Source organism: Notothenia rossii (assembly GCF_949606895.1).
Source record: "Notothenia rossii genome assembly, chromosome: 11".
Classification (NCBI taxonomy): domain Eukaryota; kingdom Metazoa; phylum Chordata; class Actinopteri; order Perciformes; family Nototheniidae; genus Notothenia; species Notothenia rossii.
This window is the reverse complement of record NC_136910.1, coordinates 60,025,643-60,048,283: the sequence shown is the minus strand read 5'-3', so window position 1 is coordinate 60,048,283 and position 22,641 is coordinate 60,025,643. Positions and strand designations below refer to the sequence as shown.

The following is a 22,641-nucleotide window of genomic DNA, read 5'->3' as shown; positions in this document are numbered from 1 at the left end:
TACATAACTGCCAGTTGCAGCCCTAGCATTAGCATTGTTTATAGTAACAGCTACAACATTAAAATACTTCTAGGCAGATTGAGGAGGAGAATGGGAGAATGAGCAGAGGGGCAGAAACATCCATCTGAATAATAATGACTTTATTTGTATCGCTCCTTTCATACAGGGGATTCAGTTCAAAGTGCTTTACATCAGTAAGAAATAAGACGTGAAATCAGTGTAAAACAAGCAGCACGAGCAAAGCATCAAGTGGGATCAAATAATGCAGATATATATATATATAGTAATCCCAACAGGCCACCTTGTTTATGGTTTGATTCAGTTTTAGTAGAATATAAAATACATGAATGATGAAAGGAGCACTTAAAGTGCAGACATACTATAATTATATTGAGGTACTTGAGACTAATCCTGCAACTTTATAGTTCTGCTCCACAACAGTTGGAGAATGAAGAAACCATCACGTATGAAAGGCTACATGTGAACAGAGGGGCAGAAAACCGGCTTGTTCATTTACATTTCAATCTTGAACAATGAACAGCGGTAGACAGTATCTCATTTGGTATCATCATCCTGCGCTTCGCCAGAGGCCTTCGAGTGCTGAGTGTGCTTGGCCTCTCCGAGCGGTGTGGTGCAGACGGTAGATTCTGCCAGGGGGAGTGCAGGGCTCAGCATCAAAGTGGAAGGACTCCTCGGTGGTGCTGGTCCAGGTTTCACTGCTGGTGCCACCGGGGGGGGGGGGGGGATTCTGCAGCCACCGGACGTTCCTTCATTTTTTTTAAATAAATTCACAGTTAGTTGGATTTAATACCATGGCTTCTTAAAACAGTTTATAAGCATTCATAACAAAACAATACCATGAAATGTGTGTGCCATTAGTTTGGGGTGTGGTCAAGTGTGATAGGTACATTGTAGACACATTGTGATGCTCTATTCAGATGCTAAAGACATACTTCTAGAAGATTCAGAACACTACAAAATATAATCAAGACATATTTTATCATGTATTATTATAGGTTAAGATAACAGCGTTATTGATCCCATGGTGAATTTCATAAGCTACCCAGCAGCATGTCATTTAAATGAGCTCCTCCTTTACCAGCTGCAACATTAAGGTGATGACCACATCAATCATTATAATACAATAATATATATACTATTCTTTTATTGTTATATTTAACACTGTAACCACCAAATGAATGAAAATAATGTTTTTGTAAATGAAAGAAGCAAAAAACACTTATTTGTACTCAACAAATAAAATAGTTACCGTGATGTTGAGGTTCGAAGTAGCTACTCTCCTTCCTTCTTGTGTAGGGCTCTAAAAGCTGCAGCTCAGGATCCACGGCTGTCTGCCCGTCCTTTGTGCTCCACAACTACCTGAAGGGGCAAGTCTCCTGTACCGGGTGTACCGGGTTCACAGAGAATCCCACTTGTTCCTCAGCTCTTTCTCTGAAGCACACACATAAACAATGTAAGCATTGTGGCTAGTTAGCATGTCCAATTCATATCTATATGCAGTGCCAAACTGCCCAGCTAGCAACAGCTAGCAACAAGATAACAACAAAACACAAGGTTGAAATAAGAAATTACATTTCACGTTAACGTCACTGTACGCTGGCAAACAATAAAAAGCCAACAGTATCTGCTAAAGAGCTCAATTGATGAAAAAGAGAATCTTACCCGAGAAATCAAGTTGCGTTTCAATCTCTCGCCAGAGTCCGGTTTTCACTACTCGGTTCGAGTACCTTTTCTCTGTGAGGTCGTACAGAGCTGGCTCTCCTGGATCAAGCTGATGAGCAGGTCTTCGTTTCCGTCATTCTAGATCGCCATGATGAGATGAAAATGAATTGCAGTCTGTGTGTGCCTTCTTAAATCGTTTGTTTACGTCCCTCACTTCCGTTTCACTTCTCATGCACTGATTCGCTAGCTGAACAGCCAATCAGAGTGATTGCTTGGTCCGACTGCCTGACCCGATGCATGGCCAATTCAACATGTTGAATCGGCCATGCATCGGGTCAGGCAGTCCAAATAAGGCGTGTCACGGCCGACGGTGCGGGACACACCAAATTGAGTTTGGGCGACAGGACACGCTTCATCTTCCAACTAACGGAAAGGCCTTAACACTGACCTCTGACCCTCCTGTGGCCCCCCTAAAAATGAAAAGTGAAAAAAGTGAAACAAATGAAAAATGTATGATTTATTACACGATTTATTGAATGACAGAATAGGCCGAACTAACGTTATTCGTCATTCTAGTCGGACCCATTAGAGCTGTGCACTCAGGACCCATTAGAGCGGAGCACTCACTTTCACTGTCCGGCTGAAGCACGCGAAAAACCAACACTTTTCATCTCGGATCATCAGAGCCTGTTGCATCCAAGAAAGACTGATTGAAACCTACGTTTCGAGAGACTACCAAAGTAATTGAAGGTGAGTTCAACTATTGTATCCGTGTAATTGTAGATGTAAAGTAGAGATGTAACTGTTCATTGCCTTTGTTTTTATATAAATATGATATGGTGTTAGTGCAAAAATTGTACTATAACTTAAGCTGAAGCTAACAGTAATAACTATAAGATATATCTGAAATAAATAAGTGTACTGAAACAAATACCAATAACTGTATTGCATTGTTTTCTTATGCGCAATTACTTCATACTGTCTAGTTCTCTTTTTCGTCCTGCATTTATTGTGCCCCCCCCCCCCCCAGTCAAATTGGTCTAGAACCGCCACTGGAGCCAGGGGAGCTTGGCTCCCGCGAAGAGGGAGGGAGCTCCCCTGAAGGCTGACTTTGAGATAAATAGGGGGAGCCCAAAACAATCGTGCATGTGTGTCACACAGATTAGAAATGCTGAGTTTCTATAAATAACAGTTCTTGAAATAAATAATAGTTATTGTTCATTACAGTTTCAGAATATTTGTTTTATATTTGTGAATATTTCTGGGTTCTGGGTGTACCTGGCGGCGCTACATTCTTTACGCTACTTACGTTGCTATGGTTACCGATGACGGCGCGGTATTTGAAATGTTCATATTGATATTTTTTTAACTCTGGCTTTGTAATAAAAAAATATGGCAAAACGAAAACAGCCAAGCCTCGCAGCTTTTGGATTCACAAGCAAAGAAGCGAAGGAATCTAAAAATGACAACGTGAACGGAAAACAACTTGCAGGCTGTCAGCGGCGTTAGGTCGAGTTTGACAGCTCCACACCGAGGGAGAGGCCTGCCGATGCGGAGCCTGATCGAGGCTTCAACAACTGCCACATCCGCCGGCGTAGTGACACAGGCCGTTTCTCAATCACGAGTACACATGCAGCAGACTGAGCAACTATTTCAAGTATATTACGTCATCGAGTTTAAATGCTTTTTAAATGCCCAGCATTTTTGCGCCACTCTATGACGTAGTATACTTGAAATAGTTGCTCTGCAGCATGTGTACTTGCGATTGAGAAACGGCCACCGTCTGTAGTAGCAGAGTGATTTTATAGCAATTGATTGAATCCGCGCTGCTGCGCCAGTCAAAAGAGCGTAGCCTACGTGTGATATATTTAGTAGCAGGATGTGCACTGAAAAATAGGGCTCCCCCGAAAGCAAATGGGTAATTCGAACACTGTATATAACCACTAGTGCTACTAATATATATATTAATATATTGTGGTGACCACCTATTTAACCACTGGGACACAATTCAAACTAGGAACTACAGTTGTGGTTATTGTTCCCACACGGACATGTTATGGGTTACTTATATATAGTGTGTGCCCTCTTGGCTCTTTCTCTTGTCGACCCGGGCTGCGACCCGACAACATGTCCTATTCTGTTCTCTATTAAAGTACCCTTTCACATCTCCATTGCACCGCCTCCGACTCCATGTCCTCGGCACTACACTGGGGACCCTGATACGTCTTGGGAAGTTTCCGGGACGGAGCCGAACACGGCAAAAGGAACTCGAGTTCCTTTCTCGAAATGCCGGGGTTTGATTGGAGACGTCCGTGGCTGCCACCGGCACGCGGACTGAGGCTCGGTGCGTGCTCCGCAGACGGCTGGGGACGTTGCTCGCCGTTCCCGCATCGGCTTTCTATACAACGGGGGAACGATGCACGACCTGCTGGGTCGACAAGCAACCCCATTGCTACCTCGTGGGTTTGTTCTTCGGGGCGTGCGGCTGCACATCCCGGCTACTAACCACGTGGGGCTAACGACGGCTAGCAGCTACCCATGGCTGCCAGCTACCGGCTAACCACATGGGGCTAACGACAGCTAGCAGCTACCCATGGCTGCTAGCTAGCGGCTAACGGCTGGTGCTAACGGCTACTGCTAACGGCTATTGCTAACGGCTAATACTAATGGCTAGTGCTAACGGCTATCGGCCCTTTTGAGTTTTCTGGTGCCGGAGAGGAGGTTCGACCAGCCGGTTGACCTCATGTGGACACTCTCACCTTATTCACCAACTCGACGGCGGTTCCAGACGCCACTCACATTTTCATCAACGCCTGGGTGGTGCACTCCTGGACCCCGTCTCGCCTCGACAATTCCGGACGTCGCCCTGGGTGGCACGCTCCGGGACCCTGTCTGGCCTCTTCTGCTTCCCGGGGACGCCTCAGCGCCTGCTGAGGACTTCATGCCCGCCACCGCGGCACGTCTGCCTGCGGCCAGGTTGCTCTCTTGCTTTCCGGGGATACCTCAACGCCTGCTGAGGACTTCGTGCCCGCCGCCGTTGTGCGTCTGCCTGCGGCCGGGTTGCGCTCTTTCCTGTTGGGTTCTCCGCGACACCTACCGCGGCCCGCCCCCGGTGGGGGTGCCCTCGTTAGGGCCCCCACCCGCTCCTGCGGCCCCCTTTCGTGGCCCGTTCCATGGCCCGGTCCTCACCTGCAACCACACCCTCGTCGGCCCCTATGGTGCTTCCTCCACGGGCGCAAGGATTTATTTTGCCCTGTTTGAATTCTGGGGGGGCTTGTGTGGTGACCACCTATTTAACCACTGGGACACAATTCAAACTAGGAACTACAGTTGCGGTTATTGTTCCCACACGGACATGTTATGGGTTACTTATATATAGTGTGTGCCCTCTTGACTCTTTCTCTTGTCGACCCGGGCTGCGACCCGACAACATGTCCTATTCTGTTCTCTATTAAAGTACCCTTTCACATCTCCATTGCACCGCCTCCGACTTCATGTCCTCGGCACTACAATATATACATGAATGAGAACAGCTGCACGGTGTGAACCAACCAGCACTCACCATCAGGCCTGTTCAAAGGACCTGCAGCTGAAACTCCCATCATGCTTCTCTGCCTCACCACCAAACTGACACAGGGGCCCGTCTCAGGTCGGTTAAATTAAATCCTTGCTTCCCTCACTTGCGTCGTTTCCCTGTGTTTAGTCCCTCCCTCCAGGGAAGCATGGAGGGACGCAAGGAAACCACGAGAAGCAGGAAATGAGTTTTAAGAGCAATGGGACGTCCTTTCCTCCGGAGCGTCACGTGAAGCGACGTCCGTTTGTGATGAAGCCGCACACCTGATCGTCTGACAGCAGCTCTGTCCCCGTTATTTTCACACACACCCACCTCTGTTAGTACACATTTACTGACACACACATTTGTATCATCTGTTTTAGACCCCAATAAATAAAATCAAATAAGAACTCATTCTCAAAAAAGATAAACGCCATTCTTAAAATGTATAAACGAACAATAGCTTGATTAATATTGATTAGAGTGCACAAAATAAATAAAATAATTGAGAGAAGAAAAATAGATATCTCTCAAAACCCAGTTAGATTAACATTCACTGGATTGCACTCTTTGTTTGTTTGTGTGGATATGGAGCACATTAACATTTTAATAGCACTTAATGACTGACTGAATGGAAACGACAGTAAATGAAAATATAAAACGAAAAAAGCGATCATGAAAATGTTTCCAATAAATAAAATGATTTCTGCCCACTTTGTTGTTCAGATATATCACATGTTTGTAACTAAATGAAACATGAATTGAAACAAAACACAGTTTAAACTGAGGAGTGACTCGTGAGTTTCATGTATTTTATTCACTCCGCTGGGAAACTGCTCTCATGTCAAGAAGCATGACATCAGTGCTTGCACTGCATCGTCCAATCAGTGAGCGATACACAGTAAGGGGGCGGGGCGAGTATCTGAGGATTTCATCGGAGGATGGATCGGTAGTTCCTCCATTATTGCTCCTCCATTATCGCTCCTCGCTCCTCGCTCCTCGGTCCTCCGGCAGAAATAAGAGCCATGGGACCGTACTCAAGATGGCGCAGACAAATCAACTTCCGGTGAGACCGAGGACCGAGGAGAAAATTATACATTGACGTCAGTGTAGAGAGAGAAAAGTCATCTTTCGATCCCGTTGAATTGTGCCACGAATGACACATATGATGTTTGTCAAATTAAAAGAACATTTTGCAAGTCAAAAAAAAAGAAATGTGTCGTAAAACTGTGAAGTTACACATTTGTTTGTGTGAAACCGCTCAGTGAACTACAGGTCTCTGGTCTCGCACAATACGCGTCACCATCACAAAGATGGCCGTCACGTTAGCAAATTTCACCTGTTTCTTTCAGAATGAGGCGAAAAATGAGGCAACATGGGCATGTTGAGAGCTGTACACACACGGACGGGGAGTTAGTCGGTTCCGTAAGAGCCAGCATGCGGGACCGGCTTTACACGGTTTCAGTGAGTAATATGAGTGCAATGTTTAACGTTAATGTCAGCTAGCTAACATTAGCTAACAAGGTACACTAACGTGTTTTGTTTTAGCAACTAGTCTTATATTTCAACAGTTTTACGACAAACTGTGACTTTTTTTACATGGAAAGGATTTTTTAAGATTGACAAACATCATATGTGTCATTCGTGGCACAATTCAAACGGGATCAAAAGATAACTTTTCTCTCTCCATTGACTTCAATGTATAATTTTCCGCTTCCGGGGTCCCATGGAGGCTCCCGGAAGGGGAGGGACTTCGCCTCTCTATTTCTTAATCTCGAGGAAACTGGCTTCAAAGCCAATATTTCAAGGATGCTACGTCATCGAGTGCCGCCGTAGGACTGTTCCAATCTCCAGCATAATTGGAATTCCACCGAGGCCGCGTCCTTGGTTTTGGGGGTAATTTCGAGGCTGCACATGGGTAGACTTCGCGTCCTTCAAATCCCCACAAAGCTTTGCGCACGGACCAATTTCCCCAAATCTGTGGCGGAAAATGTAAGGCGGGGCCTCTCATATGACGCACACCTGCACACTTGCTAGTCTGTTCCACTCTCCGTTTTCCGAATGCCAGGAAGGATTCTTGCCTCGCTTCTGAAGGAAGTGACTCGGAAGACATGTGCTACCAAGCAAGCATCCTCGCGATTGAGAAACGGCCAGGGGGTGTTTCTCAATGTGGAGTAAGGCTGCTCCAGAGCCACTATTTCAAGCATACTACATTACATTATTATTACATTGCATTTAGCTGACGCTTTTATCCAGAGAGACTTACAATAAGTGCTTTCGACCAACAAGATACAACCTTGAAGAAAACAGAATCATATAAGTTCATCAGGTTTCATAGAGCCAAACATTTCAAGTGCTACTCAACTGGCTCTAGATCAGCCAGTCCTTTATTAGTATGTAAGTGCTTTGTTAGTAATTCTATCTCTGGAAGTGGAGTCCAAAGAGATGAGTTTTCAGTCTGAAGAAGATGTGTAAGCTTTCTGCTGTCCTGATTTCAATGGGGAGCTCATTCCACCATTTTGGAGCCAGGATAGCAAACCCACGTGTTTCTGCTGATGGGAACTTGGGTCCCCCTCGCAGTGCGGGTGCAGCGAGCTGTTTGGCTGATGCAGAGCGGAGTGCACGTGCTGGGGTGTACGGTTTAACCATGTCCTGGATGTAGGAAGGGCCAGATCCATTCGCAGCATGGTACGCAAGTACCAGAGTCTTGAAGTGGATTCTAGCAGTTACTGGAAGCCAGTGAAGGGAGCGGAGGAGCGGCGTGGTGTGGGAACATTTAGGAAGGTTGAAGACCAGACGAGCCGCTGCATTCTGGATGAGCTGCAGAGGTCGGATGGCACATGCAGGCAGACCAGCCAGGAGGGAGTTGCAGTAGTCTAGGCGTGAGATGACGAGAGCCTGGACCAGAACCTGCGTCTCTTTCTGGGTCAGCTGGGGACGTATCCTCCTGATGTTGTAAAGAGTGTATCTGCAGCAGCGGGTTGTAGCAGAGATGTTTGCAGTGAAGGACAGTTTGTTATCTAGGGTCAAACCCAGATTCCTTGCAGTCTGAGTCGGGGAAACAATAGAGGGGCCGATGTTGATTGTTAGGTCAAGAGTGAGACAATCTTTTCCCTGAAGGAAAAGCAGTTCAGTCTTGTCAAGGTTGAGCTTGAGGTGGTGAGCAGACATCCACTGAGAGATGTCTGCTAGACAAGCAGAGATGCGTGCGACGACCTGGGTCTCTGAGCGGGGAAAGGACAGAATTAGTTGGGTGTCGTCAGCGTAGCAGTGGTATGAAAAACCATGCGGGCTAATGACAGACCCGAGCGAGTTTGTGTACAAGGAGAAGAGGAGGGGACCAAGAACAGAGCCCTGAGGGACCCCTGTAGTTAATTGACAAGGGTCGGACTCGGACCCTCTCCAAGTAACCCTGTAGGTGCGGTCTTTGAGGTATGAGGTGAGGAGGGAAAGTGCAGTGCCTGAGACTCCAAGTTCTTGGAGAGTGTGAAGGAGGATCTGATGGTTCACCGTGTCGAATGCAGCAGACAGGTCCAGAAGGATGATGACAGAGGAGAGGGAGGCTGCTTTAGCCGTGTGCAGTTCCTCAGAGACAGCAAGGAGAGCAGTTTCTGTTGAGTGACCTGCCTTGAAACCAGACTGGTGCGGATCCAGAAGGTTGTTCTGATGGAGGTAACAGGAGAGTTGTTTAAAGACAGTTCAAGTGTTTTAGACAGGAACGGGAGGAGAGAGACAGGCCTGTAGTTTCTAACATCAGACGGATTGAGAGTGGGTTCCTTTAGGAGAGGGTTTACTCTTGCCTCCTTGAGACTGTTTGGAAAGTGACCAGAAGTTAGAGAAGTGTTGATGAAATGAGAAATGGTAGAATATCAGGAGCGATAGTCTGAAGGAGGTTTGAGGGGATAGGGTCCAGAGGACAGGTGGTAGGACGGGCAGAGGTAATGAGGGTAAGACCCTCACTTGGAGAGAGAGGGGAGAAGGAGGTCAGTGTGTGGGTGAAGGGAGGGTCTGGTGACCCAGCGGTGAGTAAAGGTGAGTCAGAAAAAGAAGAGCGAATATCATCAACCTTTTTTTCAAAGTGGTTAACAAAGTCGCTTGACAGAAGGGAGGAGGGGGAAGGGGCTTTGGGGGGGTCCAAGAGGGAGGAGGGGAAAGGGGGTTCGGGGGGGTCCAAGAGGGAGGAGGGGGAAGGGGCTTTGGGGGGGTCCAAGAGGGAGGAGGGGAAGGGGCTTTGGGGGTGTCCAAGAGGGAGGAGGGGAAAGGGGCTTTAGGGGGGTCCAAGAGGGAGGAGGGGGAAGGGGCTTTGGGGGGTTCCAAGAGGGAGGAGAGGGAAGGGGCTTTGGGGGTGTCCAAGAGGGAGGAGGGGGAAGGGGCTTTGGGGGTGTCCAAGAGGGAGGAGGGGAAAGGGGCTTTGGGGGGTTCCAAGAGGGAGGAGGGGGAAGGGGCTTTGGGGGTTTCCAAGAGGGAGGAGAGGGAAGGGGCTTTGGGGCGTCCAAGAGGGAGGAGGGGAAAGGGGCTTTGGGGGGTTCCAAGAGGGAGGAGGGGGAAGGGGCTTTGGGGGTGTCCAAGAGGGAGGAGAGGGAAGGGGCTTTGGGGCGTCCAAGAGGGAGGAGGGGGAAGGGGCTTTGGGGGGGTCCAAGAGGGTGGAGAAGATAGAAAATAGTTTTTTGGGATTGGAATAGGAAGATTGGATCTTATCTTGAAAGAAAGTGCTTTTTGCCTGAGAGATGGAAGCAGAGAAAGAGGAGAGGAGAGCCTGATAGGTTAGGAGGTCGTCATGGTGTTTGGATTTCCTACTACGTCATCGAGTGCCGCCGAAGGACTGTTCCAATCTCCAGCATACTTGGAAATCTACCGAGCCCGGCGTACTTCGTTTGGAGAAATTTCGAGGCTGCCCCTGTGTAGACTCCGTGGTCTTCAAATCCCCACAATGCTTTGCGCACGGACCAATTTCCCCAAATCTGTGGCGGAAAATGTAAGGCGGGGCCTCTCACATGACGCACACCTGCACACTTGCTCGCCTGTTCCACTCTTCGTTTTCAGAATGCTAGGAAGTATTCTTGCCTCACTTCTGGAGTGACTCGGAAGACATGTGCTACCAAGCAAGCGTACTCCACATTGAGAAACACCCAGGAAAGCACTCTGAAACTCCCATCATGCATCTCTGCCTCACAACCAAACTGAGACAGGAAAGCACTCTGAAACTCCCATCATGCATCTCTGTGTGCAATAAATCAAATGAACAGGTGAGAGTTAAAGAAGAGAATCAACAGGGGAGAGTTTCATTATTATTTATTGTTTGTGGTTGGAGGCCCACGGACACTCAGAGTTCTCCTTCCAGCTCGCCTCCTGGGAGTCGTACACCTCCTGCAGGAGCACAACACATCAATATTCATTTCATTTCATTTCAAACCTTTATTTAGACAGATTGGTCCCTTGAGATCATCGATCTCATTTACAAGGGAGACCTGCATCATTTAGTTCCACATGAAACATAAAAACAACAAACAAACAACAGAGGATATCATATTTACATATTCAACATTTACAAATACCCAGAGTGTCAGAAAGCATTTCATTTAGACATGCCTTAAATACATTCAAAGAAATAAAAATGCTCAATTTCAATTTTGCCTGTAGACTGTTCCAAGCAAGTGGAGCTGCGCACATAAAAGCTGTCTTCCCTAAGACAGTCCTTACTCTTGGCACATCTAACAAGACTATATCCTGCGATCGCAGACAATAGCTGCTTGCAACTTTCTGCTTTATCAATGAACAGATATAATACGGGAGTTTGCCCAACATAGCTTTATAGATAAAAGTGTACCAGTGACTGAGCCTCCGTACAGTGAGTGATGGGAAACCTGCCTTGGTGTACAGTGTACAGTGATGAGTAAGTGCTTTACAATTTGTGAAAAATCTCAGAGCACTGTGATACGCAGCATCTAGTTTGCTCAGGTAGTTGGCAGGTGCATTCATATAGATCAGATCACCATAGTCCAGCACAGGTCAAAAGGTCACAGAGCCTTTTCCTGGCATCAAGCGAGAAACAGGACTTGTTTCTGAAAAAGAAACCTAGCATAACCCTCAGCTTTTTAAGCAGGTTATTGACCTGAAGTTTAAAAGAGAGACAGTCATCAAGCCAGATACCAAGGTATCTGTAACAGGTAACCACTTTGAGTTTTGTTCCTTGCGTTGATACAATATCTAAAACAGGCTCTGGTGTCTTTTTAGCTTTAGAAAAGAGCATTACCTTGATTTGATCCACATTTAAAAGAAGCTTGAGTTCAGAGAGCTGAGTCTGAATAATGTTAAAAACAGCCTGTAATTGAACACCAGCCTCCTGAATGGAGGGACCTGCACAGTACATCACGGGATCATCCACATTTAAAAATGTAAAGTAGCTTCATCCACATTTTCACATAAGCTGTTGATGTATATGGAGAATAAAAGTGGACCTAAAACAGAACCTTGAGGAACACCATTAGTAATGTTCAACCACTCAGAAGACAGCCCATCAAAGTGAACACATTGGGACCTTTCAGAGAGGTAGTTCACAAACCACCCACTGCATGGCTGGATATGCCAACACTGAGTAGCCTCTGCTTTAAGATGTGATGATCGACGGTATCAAACGCTTTGGACAGGTCAATAAATAGAGCTGCACAACTCTGCTTATTATCTAAGATACTCGTAATGTCTCTTTCATTGTGGCAGTGATGCTGCTGTGTTGCTTTCTGAAGCCTGACTGATGTTTAGACAGGAAGTCATTCTTACATAAAAACTCCTTTACCTGTTCACTCACAAGTCGTTCAAGAACCTTCGCCAGAACTGACAATTTAGAGATTGGCCTATAATTATTTAAAATAGTTTCCTCCCCTCCTTTCAGTAGAGGCAGGACATAAGCTGACTTCCATACTTTAGGAATTGTGTTTGAGCTGAGGGAGAGGTTAAAAAGAGTAGTAAGAGGTGGAGCAATAAAATCTGCAGCTATCTTTAAAAAGAAAGGCTCTACGTTGTCCGGGCCAGCCGGTTTCTTAGGATCTAACTTGGTTAAAGCTTCAAGAACAACATCAACAGTAAAAGGAGTCAAACTGAAAGGGTTTTCCAGACCACCTTGTTCAGAGTCACAGACTGGAGCGTTCACAGAAGCAGAGTTAGAAACAGGTGTTAACAACAGGTGTTACTAACAGGTGTTACTAACAGGTGTTAACAACAGGTGTTACTAACAGGTGTTAACAACAGGTGTTAACAACAGGTGTTAACAACAGGTGTTAACAACAGGTGTTACTAACAGGTGTTAACAACAGGTGTTACTAACAGGTGTTAACAACAGGTGTTACTAACAGGTGTTAACAACAGGTGTTAACAACAGGTGTTAACAACAGGTGTTAGTAACAGGTGTTAACAACAGGTGTTAGTAACAGGTGTTAACAACAGGTGTTACTAACAGGTGTTAACAACAGGTGTTAACAACAGGTGTTAACAACAGGTGTTAGTAACAGGTGTTAACAACAGGTGTTAGTAACAGGTGTTAACAACAGGTGTTAACAACAGGTGTTAACAACAGGTGTTAACAACAGGTGTTACTAACAGGTGTTAACAACAGGTGTTACTAACAGGTGTTAACAACAGGTGTTAACAACAGGTGTTAACAACAGGTGTTAGTAACAGGTGTTAACAACAGGTGTTAACAACAGGTGTTAACAACAGGTGTTACTAACAGGTGTTAACAACAGGTGTTAACAACAGGTGTTAACAACAGGTGTTACTAACAGGTGTTAACAACAGGTGTTAACAACAGGTGTTAGTAACAGGTGTTAGTAACAGGTGTTAACAACAGGTGTTAACAACAGGTGTTACTAACAGGTGTTAGTAACACCTGTTAGTAACACCTGTTAGTAACACCTGTTACTAACAGGTGTTAGTAACAGGTGTTAACAACAGGTGTTACTAACAGGTGTTAACAACAGGTGTTACTAACAGGTGTTAACAACAGGTGTTAGTAACAGGTGTTAACAACAGGTGTTACTAACAGGTGTTAACAACAGGTGTTAGTAACAGGTGTTAACAACAGGTGTTAGTAACAGGTGTTAACAACAGGTGTTAACAACAGATGTTAACAACAGGTGTTAGTAACAGGTGTTAACAACAGGTGTTAACAACAGGTGTTACTAACAGGTGTTAGTAACAGGTGTTAACAACAGGTGTTACTAACAGGTGTTAACAACAGGTGTTAACAACAGGTGTTAACAACAGGTGTTAACAACAGGTGTTAGTAACAGGTGTTACTAACAGGTGTTAACAACAGATGTTAACAACAGGTGTTAACAACAGGTGTTAACAACAGATGTTAACAACAGGTGTTAGTAACAGGTGTTAACAACAGGTGTTAACAACAGATGTTAACAACAGGTGTTAGTAACAGGTGTTAACAACAGGTGTTAACAACAGGTGTTAGTAACAGGTGTTAACAACAGGTGTTACTAACAGGTGTTAACAACAGGTGTTAGTAACAGGTGTTAACAACAGGTGTTAACAACAGGTGTTACTAACAGGTGTTAACAACAGGTGTTAGTAACAGGTGTTAACAACAGGTGTTACTAACAGGTGTTAACAACAGGTGTTAACAACAGGTGTTAACAACAGGTGTTAACAACAGGTGTTAACAACAGGTGTTAGTAACAGGTGTTAACAACAGGTGTTAGTAACAGGTGATAACAACAGGTGTTAGTAACAGGTGATAACAACAGGTGTTAGTAACAGGTGATAACAACAGGTGTTAACAACAGGTTTTAGTAACAGGTGTTAACAACAGGTATTAACAACAGGTGATAACAACAGGTATTAACAACAGGTGTTAACAACAGGTGTTAACAACAGGTGTTAACAACAGGTGTTAACAACAGGTGTTAACAACAGGTGTTAACAACAGGTTTTAGTAACAGGTGTTAACAACAGGTGTTAACAACAGGTGTTAACAACAGGTTTTAGTAACAGGTGTTAACAACAGGTTTTAGTAACAGGTGTTAACAACAGGTGTTAACAACAGGTTTTAGTAACAGGTGATAACAACAGGTGTTAACAACAGGTTTTAGTAACAGGTGTTAACAACAGGTGTTAACAACAGGTGTTAACAACAGGTTTTAGTAACAGGTGTTAACAACAGGTGTTTCTCAGACCTTCTTCCAGACGGGCAGCCTTGCCTTCAGCTGTTCGACCGCCTGTTGCATCGCCTGCTGGCCGTCATGGCGATGAGGAGACGAGATCGCCATGACAACGCTGGCCTCGCCCACCTTCACCCACCTGAGATGAGAACATCTTAGCATTAGTAGTTAGCATCCGTAGCTTAAACACGTCTGCAGGTTAACCACCGTTAGCGGTTAGCATCCGTAGCTTAAACACGTCTGCAGGTTAACCACTGTTAGCAGTTAGCATCCGTTAGCAGTTAGCATCCCACCCCAGCCGGTGGTGAACGCAGACGTGCGTCACGCTGGGCCAGCGCTCTCTGATGACATCACACAGCTTCCTGAACTCTGATTGGGCCATGGGCTCGTACGCCTCGTACTCCAGACCAATCACCTTCCTGCCGTCCAGCACGTCTTCCCGGGTCGTACCTGCACATGTGAGAGGAAACAATAACACCATTAATAATATTAATGCTAATACTAATATTATAATATTATATTTATTAACCTATAAACACTGAGGTGGCTCCACAGGAAGCGCTGCTGACGGCGTCCACCACTTCCTCTACAGACAGCCAATCACGGCGCAGCTTCAAGACGTCTCTGTGCGGCTCCACCATCTGGGGTCAAATATTATAAATAAAGATTTAATAATGTAATCATACAGATGTGATCCTACAGGTGTGTGTGAGACAGCAGGTGTGATCATACGTGTGTGTCTGTGTCTGTCTGTCTGTCTGTCTGTCTGTCTGTCTGTCTGTCTGTCTGTCTGTCTGTCTGTCTGTCTGTCTGTGAGTGAGTGAGTGAGTGTGACAGCAGTTGTGAAAAACTTATATTATACTTGCGTGAAAACGATAGCTGTAAGAAAGAAGATAACAGAATAATGTGGAAGATATAAATGATGTTCACTATATCTGAATGTGGAACTAGGGAGCACAGGAATTTCATCCTCTGCAGACCGTTTACATGCACTAACAGCTGGTGAGAAGTAGTCCCTCTGCAGACCGTTTACATGCACTAACAGCTGGTGAGAAGTAGTTCCTCTGCAGACCATTTACATGCACTAACAGCTGGTGAGAAGTAGTTCCTCTGTAGACCGTTTACATGCACTAACAGCTGGTGAGAAGTAGTTCCTCTGCAGACCGTTTACATACACTAACAGCTGGTGAGAAGTAGTTCCTCTGCAGACCGTTTACATACACTAACAGCTGGTGAGAAGTAGTTCCTCTGCAGACCGTTTACATGCACCAACAGCTGGTGAGAAGTAGTTCCTCTGTAGACCGTTTACATACACTAACAGCTGGTGAGAAGTAGTTCCTCTGCAGACCGTTTACATGCACAAACAGCTGGTGAGAAGTAGTTCCTCTGTAGACCGTTTACATGCACTAACAGCTGGTGAGAAGTAGTTCCTCTGCAGACCGTTTACATGCACTAACAGCTGGTGAGAAGTAGTTCCTCTGCAGACCGTTTACATGCACTAACAGCTGGTAAGAAGTAGTTCCTCTGCAGACCGTTTACATGCACTAACAGCTGGTAAGAAGTAGTTCCTCTGCAGACCGTTTACATGCACTAACAGCTGGTGAGAAGTAGTTCCTCTGCAGACCGTTTACATGCACTAACAGCTGGTGAGAAGTAGTTCCTCTGCAGACCGTTTACATACACTAACAGCTGGTAAGAAGTATTTCCTCTGCAGACCGTTTACATGCACTAACAGCTGGTGAGAAGTAGTTCCTCTGCAGACCGTTTACATGCACTAACAGCTGGTGAGAAGTAGTTCCTCTGCAGACCGTTTACATGCACTAACAGCTGGTGAGAAGTAGTTCCTCTGCAGACCGTTTACTTGCACTAACAGCTGGTGAGAAGTAGTTCCTCTGCAGACCGTTTACATACACTAACAGCTGGTGAGAAGTAGTTCCTCTGCAGACCGTTTACATACACTAACAGCTGGTGAGAAGTAGTTCCTCTGCAGACCGTTTACATACACTAACAGCTGGTTAGAAGTAGTTCCTCTGCAGACCGTTTACATGCACTAACAGCTGGTTAGAAGTAGTTCCTCTGCAGACCGTTTACATGCACTAACAGCTGGTGAGAAGTAGTTCCTCTGCAGACCGTTTACATACACTAACAGCTGGTGATAAGTAGTTCCTCTGCAGACCGTTTACATGCACTAACAGCTGGTGAGAAGTAGTTCCTCTGCAGACCGTTTACTTGCACTAACAGCTGGTGAGAAGTAGTTCCTCTGCAGACCGTTTACATGCACTAACAGCTGGTGAGAAGTAGTTCCTCTGCAGACCGTTTACATACACTAACAGCTGGTGAGAAGTAGTTCCTCTGCAGACCGTTTACATGCACTAACAGCTGGTGAGAAGTAGTTCCTCTGCAGACCGTTTACATGCACTAACAGCTGGTGAGAAGTAGTTCCTCTGCAGACCGTTTACATGCACTAACAGCTGGTGAGAAGTAGTTCCTCTGCAGACCGTTTACATGCACTAACAGCTGGTGAGAAGTAGTTCCTCTGCAGACCGTTTACATGCACTAACAGCTGGTGAGAAGTAGTTCCTCTGCAGACCGTTTACATACACTAACAGCTGGTGAGAAGTAGTTCCTCTGCAGACCGTTTACATACACTAACAGCTGGTGAGAAGTAGTTCCTCTGCAGACCGTTTACATACACTAACACCAGAGGCCTGTACTACGAAGCTGGTTCAACCTAACCTGGATATGTTTGAGTTAGCCGGTTGGTCTAATCCAAAACATACGCGCTCTCACTAAACGGTCCTACGACGCTGGTTATCAAGTGGATCGCTCAAGCCAGCCGTGTCCTATCTAGTTAGGTGCGCGTTCACATGAAAGGGGTGGTATCTGGAGCATTCGACCAATCACAAACATGGAGAAGCGTACTGACAGCGCAGCGTCATACTTCCTGAATGAAAAGTCAACTATAATATTAGAAATATGAAGAAGTTAAACTTTAAACATCCATGACTTAAACACTTGATCCAGGATCAAAGCCACATAGCTGCACCTGCAAGGTGAATACAGCTGGTAACAGAACAAGTGTTTGAATGCGTACATGAACAGGTTTATGATATCACTGCCCCGTCTAAGACACCATCTGACTTTCATTACATTTGACTCGAGTGTTTCCTCAACTTAATGTGTTGCTTCAAATAATCCTTCTGCATCCAGTATGTGACACTGTGAGTGTTGCACGGCCAGATACGGCTCAGCTGACTCAGATAAGGAGATGATACATTATGATGTGATATGCCGCGGACTGTACTTAATGTTACTCTGATCCGGTTACTTATGTTGTGGCAGATATTTAAGTAAGCTTTCTTAACGCTAATGTTCTAATAGTCAGATTGCTCTGAAGATGGGAGGTGATATTCTATTCATGTTCACGTTCACACAGTCGCTGATTTCTGTCGGCCGTCTTTCCTGCAACGGCAGCTTTTCTGTATTTCCTTTCTCCTGTAATATGACTTGATCGCTTTAAACTCCGCACACTGAGCTCTGATTGGTCAGCAGGCAGTGCTTTCACTGAGTTGAGCTCTTAGCCTGCAACCTAACCTGCTCCGGGGCAGGTTAGCCGTACAGCATCAGTTACCATGGAGATATAGCCTGCTAAAAAGAGAACCAGTTTCGTAGTACAGGCCCTCTGGTGTGATCATACAGCTGTGTGTGAGAGCCTCTCACCTTTAACCCCCGCTCAGCGGCGGCACCACGGCAACCTCGTCTCCGTCGCCAAGGGCAACCAGCTCGTCACCGATGGTCACGTACTGCTGACGTACCGCCAACACCACCTGATGCTGCAGCACACACAACCTGCACACACACACATCATATACATCAGTGTGGCAGCGGGGGGTCAGAGTGCCGGCTGCTGGGGTGATGGAGAGGCTCAGACAGCTGATCAGAATCAGGTGATCCGACTCTCAGTAAAGCGTGTGGTACCCTGGTTCTGACACACTATATACATTACACACACACATTATATACACACAACCTGCACACACACCTGGGGTGTCGCTGTAGCAACAGGCTCCAGAGGCCCTGGCTACTGATTGGTGTTGGCACGGCAACAAGCTCCTCCTCCTTCAGTCCGCTCAGCTCCGCGCTCTTAGCGAAGTACAGCACTGTCACCTGAGGTCATGTTAATTACATATGAGTTACATACTAGTTATTACATACTAGTTATTACATACGAGTTACATACTAGTTATTACATACAAGTTATTACATACGAGTTACATACAAGTTACATACTAGTTATTACATACGAGTTACTACATACGAGTTACATACAAGTTACATACTAGTTATTACATACGAGTTACATACTAGTTATTACATACAAGTTACATACGAGTTAGATACTAGTTATTACATACGAGTTAGATACTAGTTACATACTAGTTATTACATACGAGTTAGATACTAGTTATTACATACGAGTTAGATACTAGTTACATACTAGTTATTACATACGAGTTACATACGAGTTAGATACTAGTTATTACATACGAGTTAGATACTAGTTACATACTAGTTATTACATACAAGTTACATACGAGTTAGATACTAGTTATTACATACGAGTTAGATACTAGTTATTACATACTAGTTATTACATACGAGTTACATACTAGTTACTACATACTAGTTACATACGAGTTACATACCAGTTATTACATACTAGTTACATACCATTATTACATACTAGTTATTACATACTAGTTATTACATACGAGTTAGATACTAGTTACTACATACTAGTTACATACGAGTTACATACCAGTTATTACATACTAGTTACATACCATTATTACATACTAGTTACTACATACTAGTTACATACGAGTTACATACCAGTTATTACATACTAGTTACATACCATTATTACATACTAGTTATTACATACTAGTTATTACATACTAGTTATTACATACGAGTTAGATACTAGTTATAACATACCAGTTATTACATACAAGTTACATACAAGTTATTACATACTAGTTATTACATACGAGTTACATACTAGTTATTACATACAAGTTACATACTAGTTATTACATACGAGTTACATACTAGTTATTACATACGAGTTACATACTAGTTATTACATACTAGTTATTACATACAAGTTATTACATACGAGTTACATACTAGTTATTACATACAAGTTACATACTAGTTATTACATACAAGTTACATACTAGTTATTACATACAAGTTACATACTAGTTATTACATACGAGTTACATACTAGTTATTACATACTAGTTATTACATACTAGTTACATACTAGTTATTACATACAAGTTACATACGAGTTACATACTAGTTACTACATACTAGTTACATACTAGTTATTACATACAAGTTACATACGAGTTACATACTAGTTATTACATACCAGTTACATACTAGTTATTACATACGAGTTACATACTAGTTATTACATACTAGTTATTACATACTAGTTACATACTAGTTATTACATACTAGTTACATACTAGTTATTACATACAAGTTACATACGAGTTACATACTAGTTACTACATACTAGTTACATACTAGTTATTACATACAAGTTACATACGAGTTACATACTAGTTATTACATACCAGTTATTACATACGAGTTACATACTAGTTATTACATACTAGTTATTACATACTAGTTATTACATACGAGTTACATACTAGTTATTACATACTAGTTATTACATACGAGTTACATACTAGTTATTACATACTAGTTATTACATACGAGTTAGATACTAGTTATTACATACTAGTTATTAAATACTAGTTATTACATACTAGTTATTAAATACTAGTTACATACGAGTTAGATACTAGTTATTACATACGAGTTATATACTAGTTATTACATACGAGTTATATACTAGTTATTACATACTAGTTATTACATACGAGTTACATACTAGTTATTACATACGAGTTATATACTAGTTATTACATACTAGTTATTACATACAAGTTGCATACCAGTTATTACATACTAGTTACATACTAGTTATTACATATGAGTTACATACTAGTTATTACATATGAGTTACATACTAGTTATTACATACTAGTTATTACATATGAGTTACATACTAGTTATTACATACTAGTTAGTATGTAATAACTAGTATGGAATAACTAGTATGTAATAACTAGTATGTAATAACTAGTATGTAATAACTAGTATGGAATAACTAGTATGGAATAACTAGTTACATACAAGGTTCGTACGGGTGCTTGAAATCCTTGAAAATGCTTGAAATTTGACGAGGTGTTTTCAAGGTTGGGAAAGTGCTTGAATTTTGGGAATGGTGCTTGAAATTGAGATTAAGTGCTTGAAAATGTAAATGCTTTACTTTTACAATAAATTGCTGTCTGACTGAATAGTTCGCTTTTTAGATTAAAAGAAAGAATTGCTTTGCTTCTACATAAAACAGCTCCGCTCCGGCCTTCCCGCGCTATGCGCGCGACCTGCACTTGTGTTTGTGTTACGTGTGACCTGGAAATTCTGATGAGAGTGATGGATGACAGTATGCCAGGAGGTTGCAGTTTCAACGAACGTTGGCTAGCAGAAGAAAAATACAAGCCATGGATAAGACGAGGGTCAAGCCCACGAGTAGCCTCCTGCAAAAATAACGATGCGAGAGTCTGCGCTGACGAGCCACATGAAAGGTACGCCGTAGTAGAGCATTTTAGATTAGGCTAACGTTGCATGTTACGTTTGTTTAAGCTAACGTTAGCGAGCTGAATGGCGAACTCGATTGAGGGATAATAATAATTGCAGGGGAAAATCATTTCAGAGGAGCGTACCTATGTTATGTGCGTTACAGTCACCATCGTGTGGTGTTCAGAGGATGAAGCACTCACGGCATTTCGTGTGATAGTCACGAAATATAATCTATTGATTCGACACAGAACGATTTTAAAATCAATGTATTTCTACTGGTAGTATGTTTCGTGCCTAAACCAAATGTGACTTGCTCTATCGAAATCAGTCACATTGACCCGAAGACACATTTTCGTTTGTATGACTGGCCTGGGGGAAGCTCGCGAGTGTGTTTGTGTATTTTTGCGTTTGTGTACCGGGGAAACACCGCCTGTTGGTATGCCTGCTGTGATGTTACATTAGTCCGTTCTCTGCTTGTAATTATGCCGTCACAAGCTTCAAAGTTGTATTTATCATCTGAATTTACCGAAACAAGTTTAATAATCTGAAAGCCAAGACTTTGTTTATTTGAAAACAGATGAAAACAAACTGTCTTTTATATCAAATGGAAGTATTCTACAAGTAAAACTACATTTTGCTTTAATCCCATGTAATTGTAGAATGAACACAGTCTTCCTTTGAAGATGTATAAGTCAGGTGTCTTGAGTAGTCAAAATTACCTACAAATCATTGTACACATTTGTAAATATTATTTTCCACTTGTTACCATGTGAGTCTATTTTTATGCAGCTCTGCGTGATTTTGTGACTACAATTCAGGCTAAAACGCTACCAGAGGTGGAGAAGTACTCAGATCTTGTACTTGAGTAAAAGTAGAAGTACTCAGATCTTGTACTTGAGTAAAAGTAGAAGTACTTAGATCTTGTACTTGAGTAAAAGTAGAAGTACTCAGATCTTGTACTTGAGTAAAAGTAGAAGTACTTAGATCTTGTACTTGAGTAAAAGTAGAAGTACTCAGATATTGTACTTGAGTAAAAGTAGAAGTACTCAGATATTGTACTTGAGTAAAAGTAGAAGTACTCAGATCTTGTACTTGAGTAAAAGTAGAAGTACTCAGATATTGTACTTGAGTAAAAGTAGAAGTACTTAGATCTTGTACTTGAGTAAAAGTAGAAGTACTCAGATATTGTACTTGAGTAAAAGTAGAAGTACTCAGATATTGTACTTGAGTAAAAGTAGAAGTACTCAGATCTTGTACTTGAGTAAAAGTTTCAAATTATATAACTTGAAGACATGTGACACACACACACACACACACACACACACACACACACACACACACACACACACACACACACACACACACACACACACACACACACACACACACACACACACACACACACACACACACACACACACACACACACACACACACACACACACACACACACACACACACACACACACACACACACACACACACACACACACACACCTCCTGGGCAGTACG

The 22,641-nt window shown here is 43.5% G+C and overlaps 1 protein-coding gene and 1 long non-coding RNA gene across 4 annotated transcripts; both read right to left on the bottom strand.

Annotated features, from left to right (window-relative positions):
- Nucleotides 1-280: 280 nt before the first annotated feature.
- On the bottom strand, nucleotides 281-5,911 carry LOC307025562. Of its 2 annotated transcripts, XR_013804196.1 has the most exons (4): nucleotides 4,483-5,911; nucleotides 1,684-1,821; nucleotides 1,271-1,452; nucleotides 281-767 (listed from the first exon to the last, which is right to left on the bottom strand). It is a non-coding gene; the product is annotated as an uncharacterized lncRNA (long non-coding RNA). The 2 variants fall into 2 exon arrangements; XR_013804197.1 differs by lacking the exon at nucleotides 4,483-5,911 and having other exon boundaries at nucleotides 1,684-1,897.
- Nucleotides 5,912-10,513: 4,602 nt separating this feature from the next.
- LOC307025870 (molybdopterin synthase catalytic subunit) lies at nucleotides 10,514-18,256 on the bottom strand. Of its 2 annotated transcripts, XM_079660826.1 has the most exons (6): nucleotides 18,124-18,248; nucleotides 15,270-15,282; nucleotides 14,933-15,044; nucleotides 14,697-14,853; nucleotides 14,419-14,542; nucleotides 10,514-10,603 (listed from the first exon to the last, which is right to left on the bottom strand). In XM_079660826.1, the coding sequence occupies exons 3-6, from the start codon at nucleotides 15,042-15,044 to the stop codon at nucleotides 10,529-10,531; spliced, it is 468 nt and encodes a 155-aa protein (XP_079516952.1). In that variant the 5' UTR covers nucleotides 15,270-15,282; nucleotides 18,124-18,248; the 3' UTR covers nucleotides 10,514-10,528. The 2 variants fall into 2 exon arrangements, with proteins under 2 accessions (XP_079516952.1, XP_079516951.1); XM_079660825.1 differs by lacking the exon at nucleotides 15,270-15,282 and having other exon boundaries at nucleotides 18,124-18,256.
- Nucleotides 18,257-22,641: the final 4,385 nt, after the last annotated feature.

Bases quoted from the DNA above. Each gene is read 5' to 3' on its own strand.
- LOC307025870 (XM_079660825.1), bottom strand. From the start codon at position 15,044: ATGGTGGAGCCGCACAGAGACGTCTTGAAGCTGCGCCGTGATTGGCTG. The intron at 14,543-14,696 runs GTGGGATGCTAA...TTCTCATCTCAG, and splicing joins TGCGTTCACCACCGGCTGGG to GTGGGTGAAGGTGGGCGAGG. The intron at 10,604-14,418 runs GTCTGAGAAACA...GTGCTCCTGCAG, and splicing joins GGCTGCCCGTCTGGAAGAAG to GAGGTGTACGACTCCCAGGA.